This window comes from Crotalus tigris, unplaced genomic scaffold, assembly GCF_016545835.1.
Source record: "Crotalus tigris isolate CLP2741 ecotype Arizona unplaced genomic scaffold, ASM1654583v1 scf7180000019944.6993514239:2294586, whole genome shotgun sequence".
NCBI lineage: Eukaryota > Metazoa > Chordata > Lepidosauria > Squamata > Viperidae > Crotalus > Crotalus tigris.
Window position 1 is genome coordinate 896,070 of NW_024097783.1, and position 24,313 is coordinate 920,382.

Consider the following 24,313-nt stretch of genomic DNA (forward strand, 5'->3'; position numbering starts at 1 on the left):
ACAGCCAAGGAAACAGACTGATAGATCATTGAACAGATCAACCCAGTCCTCTCTTAAGGCTCAAATGACTAGAGTAATTGCTCTTGCCCACAATTTTCTAGTCTCTGGAGGATTTAACTGGAATAGTTATTTTTGCTGAAACCATGATTGCCACCTTCAAAAGGACACTGGATTTGCATTCTTCCTTTTCTAATCAATTTTACAAACTAATTGTTAACTGCTTTTCAGTTATTAGGAACCCCAGGAAAATGTTTTTGGTTTGAATTCTTTAAAAAAAATGATAGGATGGGACTTTGAAGTTTGGACACTAGAGGGAACTAGAAGGAAGTATAGATTATGATTAAAGGAGAAGAAAGCTTAAATCTGACTTAGCGTGGAACAAAATATTTTAACATTGGACTTAATCAAGGATATTTTTGAACAGTAGACTCAGAAATTAATTTTAAGAATGTCTGCCTCTAGAAAAGGGGAGAGGAGAGTACAGGATAGAAAATAAAAAAGCGAAAGAGGAAAAAAAGTGTCCCCCCTTTTGTTATCTTCTTTTTCATTGTATTTTATGCTGTGATAAACCTCAATAAAATTTTAAAACAACAAAAAAGAATGCTTAAAAGATGTTATGTAAGAAGAACAAGTTTTACCAGATAAACATGGAAACTGATTTGAAAGTGGATTTAAAAACAGCAGGCTACAAGAATGATTTAGAAAAAGATGCTACACAAAAGAAACCGGCTTATATCTTAATAATTAAAAGGGGTATACAAATAACAAGCCAAGAGAATCATCTGGATATTTTTTTATGAATTTACAAAAGGTGCTTGTTAGAGCTTTGAAAAAAAATTGTAACAAGGGAAAAAATGAAAAGAACTCAAGTTCAACATTATTTTAAGGGTCTAAAGCCATGATGGCGAACCTTTTAGAGACCGAGTGCCCAAACTGCAACTCAAAATCCACTTATGTATTGTCAGGTGCCGGGTGGGCATGGCTATGGTGGTAATGGCAGACTGGATAGGACTAAAAAGCTCAATCAATTCCAACTTTGCGAGATCTTTTTTTTCCCTTGCAAGAAGTTGGAATTGATTGATTGATTGGACCTTTCTTTTTTGCACATGGGGTGGAGGCCTAAAGTGAAAAGGTTTTATAAAACCCAGTTGAAGGCCTAGGACTGGGGCAACAGTGCGTGTGCCCAAAGAGAGGACTCTGCATGCCATCTGTGGCATGCGTGCCAGAGGTTCGCCACCACGGGTCTAAAGTAAAAGTAAAAAGGAAGGGATATAATGTTGGTTTATTTGATCAAGATTAAAATAGCTTTGTGTTGTCTCCAGTAATTCTTAATGGATTTTGCTGATCAGGACTGAAATGCTGACGTTTTAAGGATTTGTTTATAAGTAAGAGGTGGAATTTGGAAAGAAGAGAGCATTTATTGTATTTTAAGAGAAAGTTATGTGTTACTAAAATTTTTATACTTGTTGTGATGAAGGGGAGAGCCATTTCTCTACATATTTGGTTTTTTTAAACTATATTGTTATTTTTTCTTTGCAATATTTTCTTTTCTATTTTTTTCATGTTACAATACAATACAATACAAGCAGGAGATGACCAGAGCATAAGTAACATGATTCAGAAAATCCTGATTGCTGATTGACAGTTAATTGTAAAAGGCAGAAGCTGTGCACTATATTAGGATCTTCTCTGTTGATTCTAAGGCTGGTTACTTTACCTTCTTTATATTTAATTGTAATCTCATTTTTGTCACTTTGTTCCGGGACTGGAGCATGCAGAACATTTATATCTTCAGCTATTAGAGTAGTGTCACCAACACAGTACATCTTATTAATATTTATTCTTCTAAGTTAGCTAAGTCTAACAACTATTTGTTGAAAATGAAACTTTCTAACTTAATTTATTAAATACATAAATTATTCTATACTTATTGAACACATATTTCATTTTCTAAAGATTGTATATAAAATATTTGATTCATTTATTCTAAATAAAAAAGGTCATACTATTTTTATATTGAACCAAAAAATCTATAATTCTTTAACTATATGTTTTTTTATTCTTGTGTCATAAGGTTTACCCATGGTTGCCCTTTTTAGATATTTCCAAACTATATCTTTAATCTTTTTATATCACCTTGAAATTATGGATTTTTTGTTTTCCTTCTTTATATCTTTTCTTCTTTCTTTTGGAATTCTTTGCAAAATATCTCAATTCTATTGGCCTGCTGCTGATAGCTTTGCTTCTTTGTGAAGATGGAAGAAATATTTCTTTTTTTGGGGGGGAAGCATGGAATTTAGCAGACTATTTTATGGAGTTATTATGACTACGTTATTATATAGGTATGAAAGATTCAACATTCCTGTGTCATATTTCCTTACAAGATATTAGATGGATTATAATAAGTTGATTAGGGCTTGCATATCCTCCTATTCCCCAAAGCTAATTAAAATCCAGAGAAATGGAAGTCTTGGTTTTAACAGCTAAGGTGATGACTAACCTTAGTACTTATCAGTTAGTACTTCCTGTGTTAGCCTCCTTTGTTTTGCATAAGGGAAACAACAAATCGTACAATAGAGACTGCACACTTAACAGTTTTAATATTCTTTGTTCCACAGTTCAGTAGAGAACAGGTCATATTTTTAGCTGAATCTTAAGAATTAATCTGCAACCAGTTTTATACATAAATGGAATTTCAATATTTTCATGGAAATATAACTAAAGAAAAGTGTGAAGAATTACTGAGCAAAGTGGGAATAAATGGAAGTTTTTTACTACGAGACAGTGAGAGCATACCAGAAGCTCTTTGCCTGTGTGTTTTGTAAGTATTCCACTTTTATGTAACTAAGATAGCTTTTATTGGTTAAAGGAAAGGATTCAATTAGAAGAAAAGCAAATGTTTAACTGAATCTGGTATTGTATAAAGACAGCTTGAACGTGACTAATGCTTTTATGGACTGAGTTGTGTTTTTAGATGCTTGCACTTTTGAGAACCAATTACCATTTGTTTTCAGAAAGTGAGAAAATTGTTCCAGGCACATATACCTAGTTGGAGTATACACAATACTGATTCTGCTTTATTATAAGCTGCAGTGTATATCTAGCCTAAATTTAAATATAGAAATAAATAGATAATAAAATAGTATGCTGGTTTTGGAAGTGATACATTTCAAACAATTACAGATTCAAGATCGATCCTTACAACATATATTTAATCAGGATATTTTTATCTACCAGCTTTCAACATCTCTTCTTCAAACGATGTGTGGTATAGAACCAGATATGTAGGATAATGTATATAGCATATATGGAAGCCAGTTCTCATGTATGAATTCAACCAGTTGTATGATGGCAATTGTCATTGCTACTAGGGTAAAAGAAATATGCATTTATAAAAATTATTTAGAATCAAGTATATGTAATTGTTCTACACTGACTTAGGATGTCTACCAAATATAACTGTTTTAACTTGTCAGTAAAAATATATTACATTAATTTTTTTCTCCTCCAGAATGGTGGAACATATTTTTACTTGCTCTAGTAATGTTAATTCATATATTTGTTCAGAATTTTTCCATCAGAGAAAAGTTTCTATTTATTTAGCTGATATCTATTTCTAGAAAACTAAAACTTTATTAGTTACAGTTATGTTTACCAGTGATAAATTTATACATATTCTGCATATTTCTCTTTATGGTTACGGTCACAGTTTTAGGCGTATGATTCTTCAGTGTATTTTACTTTCCCAGTTCACAAACATAACCTTTTGCTAATACACCTTTTGTTCAAAAAATTAGTTATGAACATCTTATCTACACTTACCGAATCTTCAGGAAAAGTAATGGACATTTTATGATGCAGGTAAGAAAATGTATAATCTATTTCTTATTCGTTAAATGTAAAGAAATATATTTTTAATAGATACCTACAAGATATTTGTACAATTTTACCAGTTGGAAGTGGGAGAAGCATGTTAAACTAGAATGTGCTTAGATTATCTTATTTTCCAACTTTATGTATTTTAAATTGTGATAAATAATGTTGCTTAATTCTGATTCTATATTAATATAAAAAGATGCTTGAGGATAGTTTGAGGATATTTTTAAAAATATGCTACATTAGCTATAATCATATCTGAAAATAATCTATTTTAGTCATTACTTATTGTCTGGATACAAAATAAATTATTAATATGTTTTTGAATTAAATGTAGCTTCAATGTGCTTATATTTTAGACATCTGAAGGTACTCCGAGATATGTCTTCAGAACATTAAAAGATTTAATTGACAACTACAAAAAGCCAAATCAAGGCCTAGTAATCCATCTCTGCTACCCTGTAAATCGTTGTCCTTACTATCAAGAAACTCAGACTGTGTATGTCACGAAAGAGGAAGCATATGAGAATCCTGGTAAGAGACAAGCAATTATAAAGGTGGTAAAATATTTATATATTTCAAATTAAGAAGTTATATATTTCAAATTAAGCACAGACTACTAAAAATTACTTTTATGAAAGACAAAGACAGACAGACAGACAGACAGACAGACAGAAAGAGAAAGAAAGAAAGAAAGAAAGAAAGAAAGAAAGAAAGAAAGAAAGAAAGAAAGAAAGAAAGAAAGAAAGACATTCCAATATGCCTAGAGGAATCCTTTAGGGTTGTTATAAAAATATGGGCAATTCTTTTCTTAGCACCCCTTAGGTGAAGTGATGGCATATATTTTTAAAGCATTGTAGGGCTGTTAACTATTATTCTCCAGAACTAACATCATTTTAGGAAAGCATTGGCTGTGGATTTGGTATTCAGATTATTGTCACATCAGTCACATACCAGATCTGGTGTGATAGAATGCATGGCTCTTCCTTTGCATGAACCAATGAGATATGTTATTTTTGGCCCAGATCTAGCCTTTAGAGTAGATCAGTCTTTTCACAGCCATAGCAGAAATGCCCATCCTGTTATCAATAGAATTTCAGCATTTAAATTAGCAGTATTGGTCAAAATCAATAGTGGGTCCAGAGCTTGCTTCTGCTTGTAATAACAACTTTCCCTGAATGGAATTCTAGTCAGAAGACTTTCACTGAATAGCTATCAATATTTCATCCCACTTATAGTGCAAAATGCTTGCACACTGGTCCCTCAACAAAATGGAGTTAATTTAGAGGGAGCCTATGAAATTTAGGCAGATTGGTAAATTAGTAAAAATTAACTGCTTTCAGATTTACCAGTAAAATTAATTCATGTCAGATATTTATTTTATTCAATTTCTATAACCCCTCAATTCAACCAAGTGACTCTGAGTGGCTTACAATTCTAAAAATATAAAACTATTAAAATAATAAACATTAAAACAATAAGAACATTCACAAAATAGTAAAAACAGTAACTGATATAATTAATCTATTAATCTATTAATAGTAACAGACTATTAATCCTTAAGGTGTTATTATCCTTAACACATTCGGAGCTCCAGGCATAGCCAAGGTTTTTTTTTTTTATTATTGAATTTTTTTCAGAAATTTTACAGATAAACATCCACCACCCCCCAAACCACCCCACCCTCCCCCCCCGACTTCCCAGAACTGAATATAGGATTATTTAACAAATTTTAAAAATAACGTTTACAATTTATAAGATAATTAATAATAATAATAAAAATCGTAATCATAATATATATGATAATAATATACATAACATAAGCTTTAAAGTGAATAATATATATTAAAAAAAAGGAAAAAGAAAAGAAGAAAAAAGGAAAAAGAAAAGAGAGAGAGAAAGAAAAAAAGAAAAAGGTAGACGAAAAATAAAACATATATAAAAAAGTATATGAATAATAATACATAAAGCGTAAAAAAAAAGGAAGAAAGAAAGAGAAAAAAAAACAATCATTACAAGTTATAGAAAAGCTAAATAATATTTTTCCATATCCAAATTATGTTGTATAAAATTTATCCATTTTTCCCATACCGCAAAAAATTTCTCTTGAGATTGCTCCTTTAAAAAAGCCGAAATCTTTGCCATTTCTGCCAAATACGAAACTTTATAAAACCACTCTTGTAAAGTAGGCAAGGATTCCTTCTTCCAATATTGTCCTATTAACAGCCTAGCGGCTGTAATCAATTTAACATCAATATAACCTCCTTAGCATCACAATCAATAACAATACCTAATAAAAATAATTGCGGAGTAAATTTTACCCTCTTTCTAAAAATTCTTTGAATATTCCACCATATCTTAATCCAAAAAGCTTTTATATGCTTACACGTCCACCAGATATGATAATAAGTAGCATCCAAGTGTCCACATCTCCAGCATTTCGGCTGTAAATTAGGGTACATAATGGACATTTTCTTTGGATCAAGGTGCCATCTATAAAACATCTTATAAAAATTCTCTCTTAAATTTTGCGCTTGTGTGAATTTAACATTTCTTATCCAAATAAGTTCCCAAGTATCCATTGAAATCGAATCACCAATATTCTGTGCCCATTTAATCATACAATCTTTAACTAATTCAGATTCTGAATCCAATTCCACTAAACCCCCATAAACTCTCTTTATATGGGTTGGCCTTTGATCTCTTACTTGTTTTAGAAGAATTTCATCTTCTCTGAGCCAGCCCATTTTACAATCCATCTTCCATCTATCCACTATTTGTCTATATTGGAACCATGAATAAATTAGATTTTCATGTGTTAATTCTTCCAAAGATTTTAACTGCCAGTCTTGGCCATCCCATCTAAGTAACTGTGCATAAGAGACCATATCCATATTAACCCCTTTCCTTATGCCTTCTATGGCATGCCGAGGTATAGCCCATAATGGTATTTTAAAATCACATTTGTAATACTTCCTCCACACTCTAAGCAAAGAGATTCTTATAATATGAGACTTAAAAACCCAATCCACTTTTTTATTAAATATTAAATAGGCATGCCATCCAAAAAGTAAATCCCAACCTTCCAAATGAAATATTTCTATATTTGTTAAATTCACCCAATCGCTGACTTCCGGTGGTTAAGGCGGTGGAGATGGCGGCTACTTTGTAGCCGTCCTCCTGAGACGGTGTCAGATCCGCGGAGCACAGCGTTCATCAGCTGGCCCGCGGCTCGCAATCCTCTTCCCGGGCGAAGGGAAGGGGTAGAGATCGCATGAATAGAGGTAGAACCTCTTAACCTTCCCTGGATTTTTATTTTAGGGGGGTAGAAAGAGTGCTCCCTCGGAGTTCATTGCCTTCTCCGCCTCTCAGCTGTCTTTGTTTCTTCGGAAACAAAGCGAAACGCCGCTACCATCTCCGTATTTAAAGTAACCGTGAGTAATTTTAAACCGGACAGAACTGTTTAAAGGATTTTATTTATAGTTTAGCTTTATTTTATTTTTTTTAGTTTACTTAGTTTATTTAGTATGTGCTGATTTTTTTTATTTTTTGAGCTTTCTTTTTTTTCTCGCGGGCGGAAAAGTGAGAGTGAAAGTAAAATGGCGTTTTGAAAGTTTTTTTTTCCTTTGAAAGACGGACTGGCTGAACTGTTGCTTAATTTTGCTTTCCCTTTTATTTTTTTTTATTATTTTTTGGGAGTTTTTAAATTGATTCTATTTTATTCTATTTTACCTTATTTTTAATTTTTTGGATTTTTTATTTTCTATTGGTATTTTTATGAAGAAAGAAAGATAAATTAAAATGGCTTCAAAACGACAACCAGCTACTACAGCTCCTAAGGTAACTTCTTCTCCTGCTACTTCTACTGTGCAACAACAACTTAAAATAATACCCTCAGTGCAGCAACCTAAAACTACTCCACCTTCACCTCCCCCATCTGGCACATCAGCACAAGACATTAAAGAAATAATGGTAAATGCTGTGTCACAGTTTAGGGAGGAAATGAAGCAACTTTTGGAACAGAATAAATCTGAAAGCAAGGAAGAAATGAAGAAAGAGATGAAGGAGCTTTTAGAACAAAATAATACTATTTTGAGGGATGACATACTTTTAGCTTTATCTGGAGTGGCCTCAGTGGTCGTGAAGCTGGATTCTAGAGTGGAGGAAATTGAAGAAACAGTAGAACTTTTGGATTATAAATTCCAAGATATGCAGAAAAAAGTGGAAACTTCACAAGATGATATTCTCATGTTTCAGTACAGACAGATGGAATATGCTTTGAGAATAAGAGGCCTGAAAGAAGATAAAACCCAAGACTTGATGGAAATGGTGATTAATGACTTGGCTGTTATTTTGAATATAGATAAAGATGAGTTACGTGGGGAAGTGGAAAGAATTTATAGAGTTAATTCTTGGATTGCAAAACAGAAGAATCTGCCTAGAGATGTGGTGATATATTTTGCTAAGAAGTCTTTGAGAAATCAGATTCTGCAAATTTTTTACAATAAAAGATTTCAGATTGCTGCCCAAGATATTATTATTTTAAAGGAAATTCCACCTAAAATTTTAAGAAGCAGAAAAGATTTTGCTTTTCTAGCAAATGAACTTAAAGAAGACTGATGCCATTTAGATGGGAGATTCCGATGGGTATTGTTTTGAGCCATGCGGGGACACGTTATAGACTTAATACAGTTGTTAAAGCTAAGGAATTTTACAAAACGGTCCTGGGTGCAGGCTCACCTTTGCCCATGATGCACAAAGTCCTGAGTGATAAAGAGATGGAACAGAAACCTGAAGGTACAGGTGCGATGACTGCTGGACAGGTGGTATGGATGTCTCAAGCAGAGGTTAAAGAACAGAGAATGACCCGTGCAGCACATAAACGTAAAGAAAAAGAACAACAGAAAAAAGAAAAAGAAATTAAAGAATCTACTCAGCAAATTGTCTCAATGCCGGTGGGAGGAGCAAGACCCAAAAGCTCTGCAACATACTCTTCAGTAGCAGAATTTGAGGGGATCTTCTCCAGGCTCAAGGCCAAGGGAGATGGCAAAGCTCCTGACCTGGAATGTTAATGGATTAAATATTCCTCAAAAGAGAAAAAAAATCTACCATTATTTAAAGCAACACAACAATGATATTATCTGCTTGCAAGAAACTCATATTACATCTAAAGATCAAAAATACTTAAACAATCCTCGTTTGGGATCTCATTTTGTATCTCCCGCCCCTGGGAAAAAAGGGGGTGTGGTAATTTATGTTAAGCAGAATTTATCTGCTATCCTGTTAGAATCAGATCCTCATGGAAGATATGTTATGCTTGAACTTGGTTTATATGGCAAGAAAATTCTTATTGTGGGGCTGTATGCACCAAACCAGCAACAGGAGCAATTCTACAGGTTGCTACATCAGAAAATAACCTTGTTGGACTATAGATCTGTGATTTTAATGGGAGACTGGAATGGTGTCCTAGATATACAAAAGGACAAAAAAGGCTCTTCTACTTTTTTTAAACAGGCTAAACTACCTAAAGCCTTCTTTGACATGAAAGAAGATTGGGAATTGAGAGACTATTGGCGTGAACGTAACCAAGAAGAAAGGGACTTTACCTTTTTCTCAGATAGACACCAATCTTTCTCAAGAATTGATTTTTTCTTGATTACAACAGATTTATATAACAGGGTGAAGAATGTAAAAATTTTTCCTAGGACATTGTCTGATCATAGTCCAGTTTGGATGGAACTGTTTGCTGAGAAAGAAGATAGGAGATCCTGGAGGGTGAATGAGAATTTATTTAAACAAGAAAAAAATGTTCACAAACTAAAGGAATGTTTAAAGGAATATTTTGCTTTAAATATGAATAAGGGAACATCAATGTCAATGGTGTGGGATGCAAGTAAAGCTTTTATGCGTGGTATTTTGATAAAAATGAATAACTTGCATAGACAGAAACAGATTCAGAAACGTAAAGATTTAGAAGAGGAGATTAAATTAAAAGAGAAACTCCTAATTTCAAATCCTTTAGATGAAAAGGTGAAAGGAGCTATAAAACTGTTAAAAACACAATTTAACATGTTGATGGCTGATCAAGCTGCAACCAATTTACTATTTATGAAACAAAATACATTTTGTAACGCTAATAAACCAGGGAGATGGTTGGCTTATCAGTTAAGAAAGAAACAGAAACAGAGGAATATAGATAAAATAAATTATAATGGTAAATTGGTTTATCAGAAAGAATTGATTAAGAAATCTTTTTTAGAATACTACCAAAAATTATACAAGAGTACTAATATTCAAACTACAGATATAAACAATTATTTAGGTAAAGTTAATTTTTCTAAATTAACAGAAGATCAGGAAAAAGAGATTAATGGTTTAATTACTAAGGAAGAAATTCTTACAGCTATTAAACAATTGAAATTGGGCAAAGCGCCGGGTACGGATGGGTTGACATCTATTTATTATAAAACTCTAGTAGAAGAGATGACTCAACCGTTGTGTGAATTGTTTAATAACTTATTACAGGGGTTAGAGATCCCTCCATCTTGGCGTAATGCATTTATATCACTGATTCCAAAAGACAATCAAGATCTTACATTGCCTAAAAATTATAGGCCTATATCTCTTTTAAATGTGGATTATAAAATTTTTGCAAAAATTTTAGCCAACAGGCTTATGGGGATCTTGCAGCAGCTTATACATAAGGATCAATCGGGTTTTATAACTGGAAGGTATATGAAAAATAATGTCAGACAAATCATTAACTTATTAGAGTATTTAGAAAAGAATAACCAAGTCTCTGCAGGCCTGATATTTTTGGATGCTGAAAAAGCCTTTGACCAAGTGAATTGGCAGTTTATGTTATGTTTAATTAAGGAGATGAATTTTGGACAAAATATATTACAAGTATTATCTAATATATATCAAAAACAGACTGCTCAACTTATTGTAAATGGGGGTCTGTCAGAGGCTTTTGTAATAGAAAAAGGTACAAGACAGGGATGCCCGTTATCTCCGTTATTGTTTGTTTTAACATTGGAAATTTTGTTGATTAAAATTCGGGAGTCTCAAGAAATAAAAGGAATAGAAATTAATAAAAAAGAATATAAATTAAGAGCCTTTGCAGATGACTTGGTTGTTACTTTGTCTCAACCTACTTGTTCGGTGGTAAAATTATTACAATTGATCCAACAATATGGACGTGTTTCTGGTTTTAAAATTAATAATAATAAGACTAAAATATTAGTTAAAAATATGACTAATGGTGATAAACAGGTTCTAGTTAAGTTAACAGACTTTGAAATTGTTGATAAGGTAAAATATTTGGGGGTTATATTATCTGCTTCCAATGCAAAATTGTATAAAAATAATTATGAAAAGCTGTGGACGGAGGTACAGAAGGATTTAAAAAATTGGAACAATTTACAGTTATCCCTTATGGGTAGAATTGCAGTTATTAAAATGAATGTCCTGCCAAAGTTTATTTTTCTGTTTCAAATGTTACCTATTCTAAAGAGTGAACGTAATTTAGATGAATGGCAAAAAGGTATTAATAAATTTGTTTGGGCAGGGAAAAAACCAAGGGTGAAACTTAAAATAATGCAAGATTTTCGTGAGAGAGGTGGATTCAAGGTACCAAATATGAAATTGTATTATGATGCTGTAGTATTAACATTGATCAGCGATAAGGTTTTTTTTTTTAATAAAAAGTTTTTTATTGTCCATTTATTCATACAAAATACAATTCAATTCACAAGATAAAATAAATTCCTAACCATTGGTACTGCCTGCCCATTCCCCCCAGGCCGCGTCCACCCTCTCTAGTACTTTCCCTACTTCCCTCCTCTTTCTCTCCTCCCCTCCTACTCTCTTCCCCTCCCCTTCTCCTCTTACCATCCTACTTCCTCCCTGCACCTTCCTCCCCTTTCATCCCTCTCAAACATGTGAACACAGCATAGGGGAAATGCCCAAGCAGCACCTCTCTATAAACTACCATAACTATATTATCATTACCCACCCACACACACACCCACCCATCCACCCACCCTCAACCCTCCCCCCCTCACTTCCCAGAGCAGAGTACAGGGTTATTAATAAGAAAGTTAACAATAATAAAAAAGGGAAAAGAAAAAAGAAAAGAAAAAAAACAACATCATACTTAACCTTTAACTCCCCTTAAATTAAGTCATATAAACAAATCTCTACAACAGTTGCTATAAAATTTACTCATAAAGTAAATGAAACTTTGTAGTCCCATACTTTGTCTGAATATAATCTATCCATCTTCTCCATACAACAATATATCTTTCTTGTGTATGATCCTTCAAATAAGCAGAATTTTTTGCCATTTCTGCAAAGTTAGAAACTTTAAATATCCATTCTTCTAAAGTAGGCAACAAATCTTTCTTCCAATATGAGCCTACTAGTAACCTTGCTGCAGTTAATAAATTCAACGTTAAAGTAGTTTCTTTGTCATTTAAATCCACAAAAATACCCAATAGGAATAATTGAGGGGTAAACTTTATCTTCCTTTTAAAAATCTTTTGAATGTTCCACCAAATCATAATCCAAAAAGCCTTTACCTTTTTACAATTCCACCAAACGTGAAAATATGTCGCATCCATATTACCACATCTCCAACATTTCGGTTGTAAATTTGGATACATACAAGATAATTTTTTAGGATCTAGATGCCATCTGTAAAACATTTTATAAAAATTTACCCTCAAATTTTGAGCTTGTGTAAATTTAACGTTTCTGATCCAAATTATCTCCCATAAGTCCAATGGGATCGGTTCCTGGATATTCTGAGCCCATTTAATCATACTGTGTTTGACTAATTCTGTTTCCGAGTCTAATTCTATTAAAGCATTGTAAATTCTTTTTATATGGGCCTGACTCTGATCTTTAATCTGAATAACCAGATTTCCATCTTCTAATGTTATTCCTTCTTTCTTATCTACAGTCCACCTGTCCACTATTTGTAAATATTGAAACCATGACTGTAGAATATTTTCTTGCCTTAATACATCTAGGGATTTTAAATGCCAATCCGAACCTGACCAAATTAATAATTCTTTATACGAAATTTTATCAAAGTTCATCCCCTTAGAAATCCCCTCGATTGCATGTCTAGGAATCCCCCAGATAGGTATTTTATAATTTAACCTATAATAATACTTTTTCCAAACTCGAAGTAAGGCACTCCTCAAAATGTGTGATTTGAAAGCCCCGTCCACTTTCTTGTTAAAAATTAAATATGCATGCCAACCATACATTAAATCCCACCCTTCTAGAGCAAGAATATCCTTATTTGTTAAATTAAGCCAATCACTTATCCAAGTTAAGGCGGCTGCGGCATAGCCAAGGTTTTAAAGCTTAGCAAAAGGGCAAAAAAGGTGAGGCTATTCTGAGTATTCCATAATACAGGGATATAGCAGAAAAATCCTTGTCTTATAGTTCCTTCCAGCTGACACTCCTTGGCTGATGGGATCTGCAGCATTCCCAATCTGTTTAATTGAATTGAATGGGTAGAAATGCTTGGGAAAAGGCACTCCTTCGGGTAATCCAGTACCAAGCTATGTAGGGCTTTAAAAATGACAACCAGCGCCTTGAATTGCACCTGGAAACAGACCAGCAACTAGTGCAGCTCATGTAGTAGTGATTTTACACGTGCCATGTAACCGGCACCATTTATTATCCATGCAGCTGCATTTTATACCAGTTGAAGTTTCCGAATGCTCTTTAAAGCACGTTACACTAATCTTAGTAGGAGGTTACAAAGACATGGATGACAGTGAACAGAACCCCTGTCCAGGAATGAGCACAACTGGGGCACTACCCAAAATGTGCAAAAGCTTTTCTAGCCATAGCTGCCACATCTTGTTTGGATAGGAAAACATCTTCAGTTTGCAGGAATTAACAGTTTAGGTTCAGTCCAAAAACTCAACAATGGTTCCTCTCTGAGTTACGTGAGCTAATATGAGCTGGCAACATTTCAAGCAAGTACACACAACTGTCTCCTGTCTCCTCTTAAATGGGCAACATGCTAGGTTGTTAAACTCACTATTTCAAGTACAACCTGTTGAAGGAAAAGTCTTCATCATGGTTCAGTCTAAGCCGGGAATAAACAACATGGCGACTGCTTTAGAAAGAAGGTTGCAGTTTATTGAAGAGGAGAGCCAGACAGAAAGATGGCTCTGGAAGAAAAGAGAGTGAGCACATGTAGGGAGTTGGTTTTTATACCCTCTGGAGCCTTTTGTTTGGAGTTGTTCCTGTGGCATGAACTTTGATCTGAGTCTGAGTATGCCTTTCTGGTATTCTGATTTTGGTGGGTTAATCCTATTATGTCCCAAAGGTCATATCCTGCTTCCCTGGGGCTGTGGCTGATGACTCTTAGATTTTTGGTGTGAAGGATTGTTGATTTTAGGGATCTTTCTTCCTAATCCCAGTTTCTTGACTCCAGTATTTCTGACAAGATTTCTGCAGACTTGGTTTCTGTTTGGGACAGAGAGATTTGGGGGGGGTTGGTTTCTGCTTTTAAAACCCTTTAGGGAAATATATTCTGCCTTTTAAATATTTCCAAGAATATTTCTTTCTCTGGGAGGGGGTGACTTCCCACAAACCCAAGGCTGTGGGGTTGTTGAATGGTTGTGATTGTGGGATCTTGCTATTGGACAGGCATAGTGGAATGTGGGGGCAATAAAACTACAGACATCTTCTTAACTTGTTCCACATTAAAACAATAAGAACAGCACCAGCCTCATTATTAATTGCTTGGCAATTAAGACATAAAGGTTTGTGCCCACATACTTTTCTCCCGGTAGAAGGACTGATGGAGAGTACTTTAACATCTGACTATGCCCTGTAGGTCAGTGGTCACATACATACTTTGCATTATCAAGGTCAAACCCTAAAGAAAAGGTTCGGGTGGTCTTTGACTTAAAATCATTTGTTTAGCAAGCATCAAGTTACAATGGCATTGAAAAAAGTGACTTATGACTGCTGCAGTACCCTCTAATCTAGGGCTTTTCAACCTTTTCACAGATTGTACCACTTTTAGGACATGACAATATTTGATTACTACCAGTGCTTAGCAAGGTGTCAAAAATTTGATGACTAAAAAGGGGGGGGATTTTGGGTTTTACTGATTAGATTCATTTGTTGTTATAGAAATGGCTAGTTTATAATATTATGGAGAAGTAAAAAGTTGAGGTTCAGTGTTAATGCTTCCTTCTACTGCAGCAGAGGAAGTATGTTCTTTTTCCCTTCTCCCCCTCACTTTTCCCCCTTTTTCCTCCCCACTGTGTCCTACTATTTGCTTTTGTATTTTATTCTATAATCTAATAAAATATTAAAAACTGTAGAAAAAAAGAAAAAAGTACCAGTTTTAATTTCTTCAGTGGCTTTTCCTTTGCTGAATCACTTTCCCTTTGCATTGACAAATGTATGATGAATTTATCCATGTTTATTATGCACCACTACAAGCTAGTTCACGGGTCTTCAAACTTGGCATTTTTAAGACTTGTGAACTTCAACTCCCAGAATTCCTCAGCCTTCATGGCTGATTGAGGAATTCTGGGAGTTGAAGTCCACAGGTCTTAAAATTGCTAAATTTGTAGACTCCTGAGCTAGCTGGTTGGCCCTTCTTCCTCTTTCCTTTCTGAGCTCTTCTCCCATCCCTTCTCTGTACCCTTAAAGACACAGGATTCAAGTGTAAAGCAAGAAAATAAACACAAACTCCATTTTTTTTCTTTAAGCTGCTTGAGGCGTGTCACGTGTCACAATGTTGCAATCCTGGACTGAAAGGCTCCGGCAATTGCGAAAAGCTTTAGCTTTAAATTAAGCCTGTTTACCTTCAAAGAAAACTTTCTAAAAGCCATTGACAGACTCAATTAAAGGGGGTAAAACTAATTACATTTGTTTAAAGGGATTAAACCTTTCCTGTTGTCTTTTTCCCCCTTCCCCCAGCCAAACCACGTTCTTTTATAGCCTCTCCTCTCTTTCCCTCCCCCTTTTTCTTCAGTTCACCTCCAGCTCCAGCTGAACTGCAAGCGTCAATCAGCTGGAGCCAATCAGCTGGAGCCCTGCCAGCTCCTGGGGCTTCTGCCAAGCCCAGACAGTCAAGCAGCTGCGTCTCCCTCAGACTTGGCTCACTTAGGCTCATTCCCCTCCCCTACTACACTTGGCTAGCAGTCGTGTAACACCTGCCACGTGGCAAAGTACCATAGGTGGTACACATACCACCAGTTGAAAAATCCTGCTCTAGTCACATGATCAAAATTGGGGCACTTGGCAACTGGCATTATTTATGACACTTTCCTTAGCCCAGGTCATGTGACTGTTTCAAAACGAGAAGGGGGCAAATAAATAAATAAATAAATAGCTCTTTGTAACCTTTCCAGCCAACAAGCTGAGTCAATAGGTGAAGCCAGATTTGCTTATCAACCATGATTCACATAATGACTGCAGTGATTTCACTTAATAATCATGACAAAATTATCATAAAAATCAAGCATGTGCTCACTTAACCAATGGAAAATCTGGTCTTAGCTGTGATTGTAAGTCAGGGTCCACCTGCATAAAAGCATAGTAGCTAGCAATAGCTCTTATATACCACTTCATAGTGCTTTACAGCCCTCTTTCAACAATTTACAGAGCCAGCATATTGCCCCCAACAATCTGGGTCCTCATTTTACCAATCTCGGAAGGATTAAACACTGAGTCAACCTTCAGTTGGTCAGGATCGAACTGCTGGCAGACTGAAATGTTATAACATACATCAGGAAGAGAACAATATTGGGCTAAATAATGTAGCAGTCTAACAGAAGTCTATTCTATATTTTTAAAGGCACTGAACGTGTGAAAGAAATCCTTTAAAAATTATTTATGTCAAAAATGGAACTGTTAGCCACAAACAACTAAAGGCAGTTAGCAGAATACTTTATAATACAGTGTTATAAACTGATATGCATGGCCTTGTCTGTTGTATTGTCTGCCCCTGGAACAATGATCCCCCTGAAATCTGGATGGTTCCCATCCTGTTAGTGTTCTAGATAGTCTAAAACACAACAACTCCCAGGCCTTGGACTAAGGTGATTAAAGTTTGTTGATACATATTTTAAAAATCTAAATGAACCAACTTTTTATTTAAATTATACTTATCCTATTTTTGTCATTGGTGGTTTTGTCTTTTTGAGTTGTATTTGCATTTTATGCATTGCCATATTATAAGCCATCAGAGAAATTCTGGAGTCAGGCAGTACCTAAACAGATTAAATTTAAATTCACATTGTTATAAATAATCTCATTCATCCTTACAGTGAAAAAAAAGCTCCCTTTATGTCAGTTTCAAAATAAAAAAGAGAAGCAAAGTACAATATGGATAGTAGGTGTATGCAAATTATTTTTTAAAAAAACAGCTTTAATAATACTTCAATGCCCCTCCAGAGTGTGAAAAGGCACTTTACTTCTAAATGTCACATTGGAGTGATACTACGTTGTATTGCTGAGTGAAGAAGAGTAATTCCTGCCAAAGCGAACTGACCCTCTGACACTTTTGATTGGCAGTGTTGCTTTCCTATATCGAGGCACTACAAATGGAGGAGACACAATTCTACAAAATGAAATAGCTATACACATCTCTATAGGACTGGGAAAAAGTGAAGGGAAAGTGTTGGAGACATTGTAATAAAAGTTATTTGCTGTGAAAGGGTGATAAAACATGCCATAGAGAGATAGAAGCCACTAAGATTTAGACTTTAGCTACATATAACATTGAAAACATAATAATTCAACCAGAATTTAAAGGAGTAAAAGTAGGAAGGTGTCTGAGGTGAAAAAGAAATCATCTTACTTCTTTGCTACAGATTTCTGTTCTGCATTCAAGTTTCTGCCCCCTGGGATTGTATAATGCAAGGTAGTCAAGAGAGAATCCTCATTCTATTGAGTCTTATGCAGTAAATTATCTCTTTCTACTGTGTTTAAATCAACAGTGATTATTTAAGCACCATGTTGTGAATGTGAATGATACTAATGCTTTTTGCACTGAAATTTAGAGAAATGTAATGATAACTTTTTTCTTATTCTCTCTCCAGATGATGCTGAAGATTACATTAACGTCTTGCCTGATTAATCTGTTCACTCCATTCCAGTGAGGGCATTCTATGGATCATACCCATACAAACTCTTCTATTCACTTCATTGGATTCTGTGTTCATTTGTACTTTGGATGTGACAAATTTAATGCCAATTTTTACTTGCTTGCCTCTGTAAAAGGCACATTTTATAAAATGCATACATACTTGTATTATCTTCTTTTCATGTACTGGGTACATATATGGCTCTGCAAATGTTCACTTTATGCCCCTGATGAAGTGAACATCTGAAAAGCTTATACCACAAAAATGTGATAGCTTTTTCCATAATGCAGTATCTCATTATATTTTCATTTTAACAGCTTTCCTTTATTAGCACTATTTAACTTGCTATATTTGAGTCATAAGTGCAAGGGTCTCTGATGTTTACAAAATACTAAATTGTTTGTATTATTCAATATCATTGCTATAAGTGACACTTAAAAACACAAAAATATATTTAAATCTCATGGAGTATAGACTTTAATGTAACAGATTTGGTTAACAAATAGCATAAGCATTCAGAGTAATCACCAATTATTATTTAATAAGTAAGCCACATGCTTAACTTATCATCATGCTACATCACGTCCATGCAAGGGGCAAAGTTTGGAAGATCAGTCACCTTAATAGCTTTTGCCCTCTCAGAAGACTTTATATTTACTAAAATTGTATCTTTAAAGAAGACTGTGTACTTCAAGGTTGAATTGTTGAGTCTCTAGTCTTCTTTGATTTTCTGTTTCTGCATATATATTTCTGCATAACAGAAACCTGCACACTCTGTTCCTCCATGCAATGTCACCTAGCCTGCAAATGAAATGTCTGCAGGAAGAAAAGAAAGTTCAGAGGACACCAAGAAGCCAACAATTGTCTGAATTGTATAATTTTATTTGAGTGAAGTGTGTTGGTCACTATAGAAGAACAGATACAAGTACACATAGTTTTTTCCTGATGGTGTTTTTACAACAGAATTTTACATTTTAATCAAGAGTTGCAGGTAGCATGCAGATGAATTTAGGGAACTCTTATAAAATGTTTTCTTTTTGGTTTATATGTGAAAAATATAATGCATAATATCTAGAACTTTAAATGGGTTACAGTTTAAAAGAGAAAAACATCATAAAAATGTTTGATTAATTCCACCAATTCATTTTCTTGTTAAAAGTAAAGCCAGTATAGAATTTGGTCATTTCCCCGTTTCTTTAGTAAAAACATTGGCAAGATATTAATATTAAAAAATATACTAGAATGCAAAAAAGAGACAGAAATTGTCAAAATTGTATACATTCTTTTAACTTAAATTACATTGTTAAACTTGATACAATTGTAACTTTAAAAAAGGTTATCCAAATCACTAAGTGCATCCTTACATTACATTTTTGAAATAGAAGTATAATGGTCTCTAACTGAGCCTTATAGATGTTTCCTTTTTTTATATAACTTCAGTGCCAGGCTTTTTTAGTTACCATCTTCTTTTTTCTGCTAATGGCTTTTACAATTATAATGTACTCAAGTGTTTTTTTCAATTCATTTTAACCATAATTTAATGTACTATAATGTTGAAATGGCTTGATGAACTGTGAAGAATACATCTCTATAAAAAATAAATGAAGTATTTTTCCAGATAACATGTTTGTTTGTGCAACAATTTTTCTTTAGAGAAATGAAATAGTACTGTATGTTCATGAACATTAACACTAATGACAGAAAATCAACGAGAATGTCAGTTTCCAAAATCTTTCATAAAGAAATGCTAATCATTTTACAGTTATGGGGATTGGGGGTGAAACCATTTCAAGGATCAAGAAGTTGGAAAGGACTTCAAAAGTCACTGAGTCCAATTCCAGAATATCCAGTGCTGTATTATGTTAAACAAGTAATCATACTACTTTGGCTTTAAAAACTCTCTTATCAGTTTATACTATCAAGAAGTTCTTCCTACTATTAATTTCATATTATTTTTATTTGAAGTACAATCTATTGCTTCAAAACTCTGGAGCAATATAAAACAAAATACATGTATTTTAGCATATCTCATAATATACTACCTTAATTGTTTTCTTGTGTGGAATAAATATGTTTATCTTGTTTGAATCTTTTCTCATGAGACTTGATCCCTAAGCCTCTTACTCTCCTTCACCTAATATGCACTCTAGAACATACTATGCTATTTTTATGTCATTTCCATTTCAAATAGCTAACAGTTTGTCGTGATAACATTTAGCTGTGTAAATTTTTGATTGTTTTTCAATGTATGTGTTATGTATCTAAAAAGACAGACGCCTGTGGAAAATAATTATCATTTCCATTACACAGGATTTAACACTTTCAGATTGGTTGATTATATCCGCCAGTATATAAGGTTTTCATAAATCTGTGTCACAGGAAATAACAACAGCAACATATTTTGAGTACATTTGTCTCTTTATTCTAGAAAAAAAATCATTAATATATGAAGAAAATAGTCCTAATGCATATAATATACACAGATGTTGTCAAATAGTTACTATGTCAGCAAGTAAACCTAAGATTTTTTTAAAATAACAAATATATATTTTGTAACCATCAGTATGTCACACATCTAGAACTGTCCAGAGCAGATATCGTCTTCAATTTACCACTTATTTAATTAAATTATGAGGTGGATTTCAATTAACTCATCAAATATAATCGACTAGTCCAGGAGTTACTAACTCTCTTAGATGAGAAAGAACACATATGAAAAAGTGACCTCTGTAGTTTTCATTCATAGCCACAAATGGGAAGAAAGAATATAAAGTGGTTAAAAATAGCAAGCCCCTTACAAATTTGTCTAAATAATCCTGTTATCCTGGATTTCTAATATTTCCCTTTCATCTAGAGAAAAAAATTAAAAAGGCAGACGTGGAGTTGAAGTCTGAGAGGTTAAAAAAATTACAACCACTTGACAGATCCAACCTGTCATATTTTGCTAGAACAAAAAGTTGTGTCTATTGATGCAGTGAGGAGATAGCTAGTTCTTTCAAACTCTGCAAACAACAGTCTGAATAGCAAAATGAAAAAAAAATGTCAGCATTCAAAAATTCCCAGTTGAAAGAGACTGCTCAAAGCAGGACCAAAATACTTTCTTATACTACAGATATGAGAAGCAACTAGAAAAGAATGAAGAAAAAAAAGAGGTCCTATAAAACAGCAGGCCTGCTGGAGTGGTTTCCAATATCATCAATAAAACAATAGGCTATCTGAAACTTAGTTCAGCATGTGACAATTGATAAAGAGTTGTTAGGCAGTGTGTTCCATTTCCCAAACTATGAGTATTATTTCATCATTACAAAGACATGCACGCACAAACATACACAAATCTTTGTTGGCTTATTTATGATACTGATTAAGATATATGCAGTACTATAATTGTTGTTTTCCCTATCCTCAATATCCTGGCTTATTAAGTTGTCTGGAAACATTTAAAGAATTGGAAAGTTATGTGCTATAACAGATTTGTGACTCTTTGAAGATGAATCACCTGTGTTCATTCAATTGGAACACTGATTCCATAGGCACTGAACGTATCTGGTACATAATTTTGCTAAAAAATAAGGGATCATTTTCAGTTTAGAAGTCCTAAGGAAATGAATGATCAAAATAATCGTACCTGCCTAGTCTGCCACACAAATTGTCATATTCTATCTAGCATGTCTGCCACACAAATTGTCATATTCTATCTAGCATGTCGGGCAAAAAAATGTGAATGCATTTTAGTCTTAAATGAACAATAGCAATAATATAGTAGATGACGACTTGTAAACTGATTCTAAATCCTGGCAAGATGAAGACCTTTGGGATGGATAGTTCCAGGGTATGGATCCTAGAGAGCTTAATTGTTCTAAATTAAGTTGTACCCTTCAGAAACAATAACATATATTAACACTGTGAAGAAATGACCCACTTGTCATTTAATAAACTATTGAATTCCATGGATTCAGCAGTTATATCATTTGTATGGAAAGTACAAACAACGCAAGATCCAATCAGAATAATAGAAATTCCTGCCTGAGCAAGGGGTTGAACTAGAAGACATACAAGGTTCCTTCCAACTCTGTTATACTGTTCAGTTTAAATCTCACCTTGACAAATTACCATTTTAATCCGGTAAATTACTGTTTTTGGTAATAGAAAATTGCATCAGCAAAACCATGCTACCAGCCCAGCTTAGCAATGCTGAATTTCTGCTGTTTATGTCATGGATCTTTTGGTAGGTTGATGTTTGATTCCTTGCCTTTTTATGGATTGTCAAAGCATTTTTAGACACAAGCATGGCTGACTTACTTCCGGATAAAAATAAAATTGCAGACTAAATCCCTCCCCTCTCCCCATTCAATTCTCTATGAAAACTCGGGTCACTGCCTTTAGGAAGATTCACTCGAGGGTAACTCTACCTCTTAAAACCAGAACAAAACCAGATCAAAGGCACGCCAGCCCTTTCCTTCTGAAAACGAGAGTAAACTTCTAAAAATTTTCCCTCCTCCTATTCTTACCTGTTTGTATTATACAACGATTTGCCTAACCCCCCTCCCTGCAGATCTTTGCCCAAAAACCCTTCCCTCGAACACGCTTTGATCGCTGTTTCTCTCTGACCTCAATGGTTTTTCTGACTCTGACTGAAAGTAAAAATAGCTCTCCCACACAGTGGCCTCAACTACGCCTAGCCATAGCTCACATCGGCTGGGGACAAAGAGCGCAACGGAGCTCCGACCGTGGACGAAGAGAACTGCTCAACCAAGATTCTTCTCGCTGGTTCCCAGCATGCAAGCGAGTTTCCTAGAGCGGCGGAGGTTTCCGCCCAGCTCCGGAGGCTTTCTTCACTGGGGCAACAGCAGCAAAATGGCGGCCAAGGCGCCAAATACAAAGTTTTGAATGCGAGGTGAAGGCTAACGCTGTCTCTGGCCGACTTTACGGATGGTGAGGCTATGGACGCCTCGGCGTGTATGAAGTCCCTGCTCTTGGCGGCTTCTCAGTACCGAGCTGCCCGCACCCAGTCCAACGCAGCTCTGCTCCAGCGGAGTTTAGAGGTGAGAGACAGTCTGGGTAGACTACCCGGTTCTCCTCCCCCCGACTTTCGGATATTTTGTACTAGAAGTAGGAAAAGAAGGAACGCGCGTTCAAATAATTGGCGGCGGCTGCCACAGCGCTAACGAAGCTTTTCCGTGACAGTTCCCCCAGTACTGCCTCGTTTTTGCGAACTACTGTTGAAAGATGCAGAAGATCCATATATAAATGAAGTGGTTAAGGGCTAATATGTTGTGTCCTGATCGCTCCTAGCGCAAAAACCTTCAGTAATGGTTGAAGAAATGAATGTAGGACACCGTCCTCAATTGATCCTCGACCCTTTGTGTAGGCAGCCCCTGCCATTATTTTGTTTTGGTTAGTGGCACGTGTCAGTCTTTACCGGTACAGGCAAGAAAAGCCACCAAATACGTTTTAGGGACTTGGCCCTGCGCTGCGGCTGTTGGTCTGTTAGGGTTACTATGCCAGAAAGCCACTGCTCTCGCTTTTCTTGCCAACACATGGAGGGAAAGTGGGAGCTAGGGCTATTGTTCTGCCACTGAAAAAGACCCCTCCCTCCCTCCACAGTGGCTGAGGAGTTTTTTTTCCCCCTGCTAAAGGGGAATGGAGCAGAACTGACTCTTTTAGCCTCTGTATCTCCACTATAAGGTCATGGGACCTTCCATGCAGGAATGCTAGCTGCACAGACACCAAGTGTAGGTTTTGTCAAGTCTCTTACAGCAGCAAAAGTCAGATCAGTAGCAGACCAACCCACCTCGCAGGATTATTACTGCGGAGAAAATAGGAGACAGGAATATTAGGTATGTTTTGCACCTTGAGTGACCAGTATAAAAGTAAGTACAAAAGCAAGGTAATTTTTTTTAATAACAATTGTATTTAAATCAGGAAAATGAAGATGGTTATGGAATCTCTGAAACTAAATAATTAGTTCTTGCAGCGGAGTTCTTTATGATTTGTTTAATATTCTTTCTCAAAGATTCCAAGCAAAAGGACTGATGCCTCACCTAAGATAAGACTGAACTGTCCATCTGTTCATTTTTAGCCAGGCCTTGTAAACCTTCCTTGAGTGAAAATTCCCTTAGAATTCTCACTATTCTGCCTGAAAGCAAAAGTGGATGGGGATAAATCATACCAAAACACATGTTTTTAAACATGTCTTTCGATAGATGTTTTGTTGAGTATCAGTCATACTGCAAATGGGGAGAAGAAACCACTGACTGGTTACAGTAGTGCTGGAAAATAATTCTGCACCTGCGACT

The 24,313-nt window shown here is 35.0% G+C and overlaps 2 protein-coding genes across 2 annotated transcripts in view; both read left to right on the forward strand.

Annotated features, from left to right (window-relative positions):
- The first annotated feature begins 2,384 nt into the window (after positions 1-2,384).
- Positions 2,385-19,639, forward strand: LOC120317937 (SH2 domain-containing protein 1B-like). The gene is made up of 4 exons (XM_039365010.1): positions 2,385-2,821; positions 3,798-3,861; positions 4,236-4,410; positions 17,973-19,639. The coding sequence occupies exons 1-4, from the start codon at positions 2,688-2,690 to the stop codon at positions 18,008-18,010; spliced, it is 411 nt and encodes a 136-aa protein (XP_039220944.1). The 5' UTR covers positions 2,385-2,687; the 3' UTR covers positions 18,011-19,639.
- Positions 19,640-19,774: 135 nt separating this feature from the next.
- The window catches only part of CIP2A (cellular inhibitor of PP2A), a 30,706-nt gene continuing 26,167 nt past the window's right edge, over positions 19,775-24,313 (forward strand). Inside the window, exon 1 of the mRNA XM_039364996.1 lies at positions 19,775-23,059. Coding sequence (XP_039220930.1) covers positions 22,958-23,059 — 102 coding nt within the window. The 5' untranslated portion in view covers positions 19,775-22,957. The remainder of the gene's footprint in view (positions 23,060-24,313) is intronic.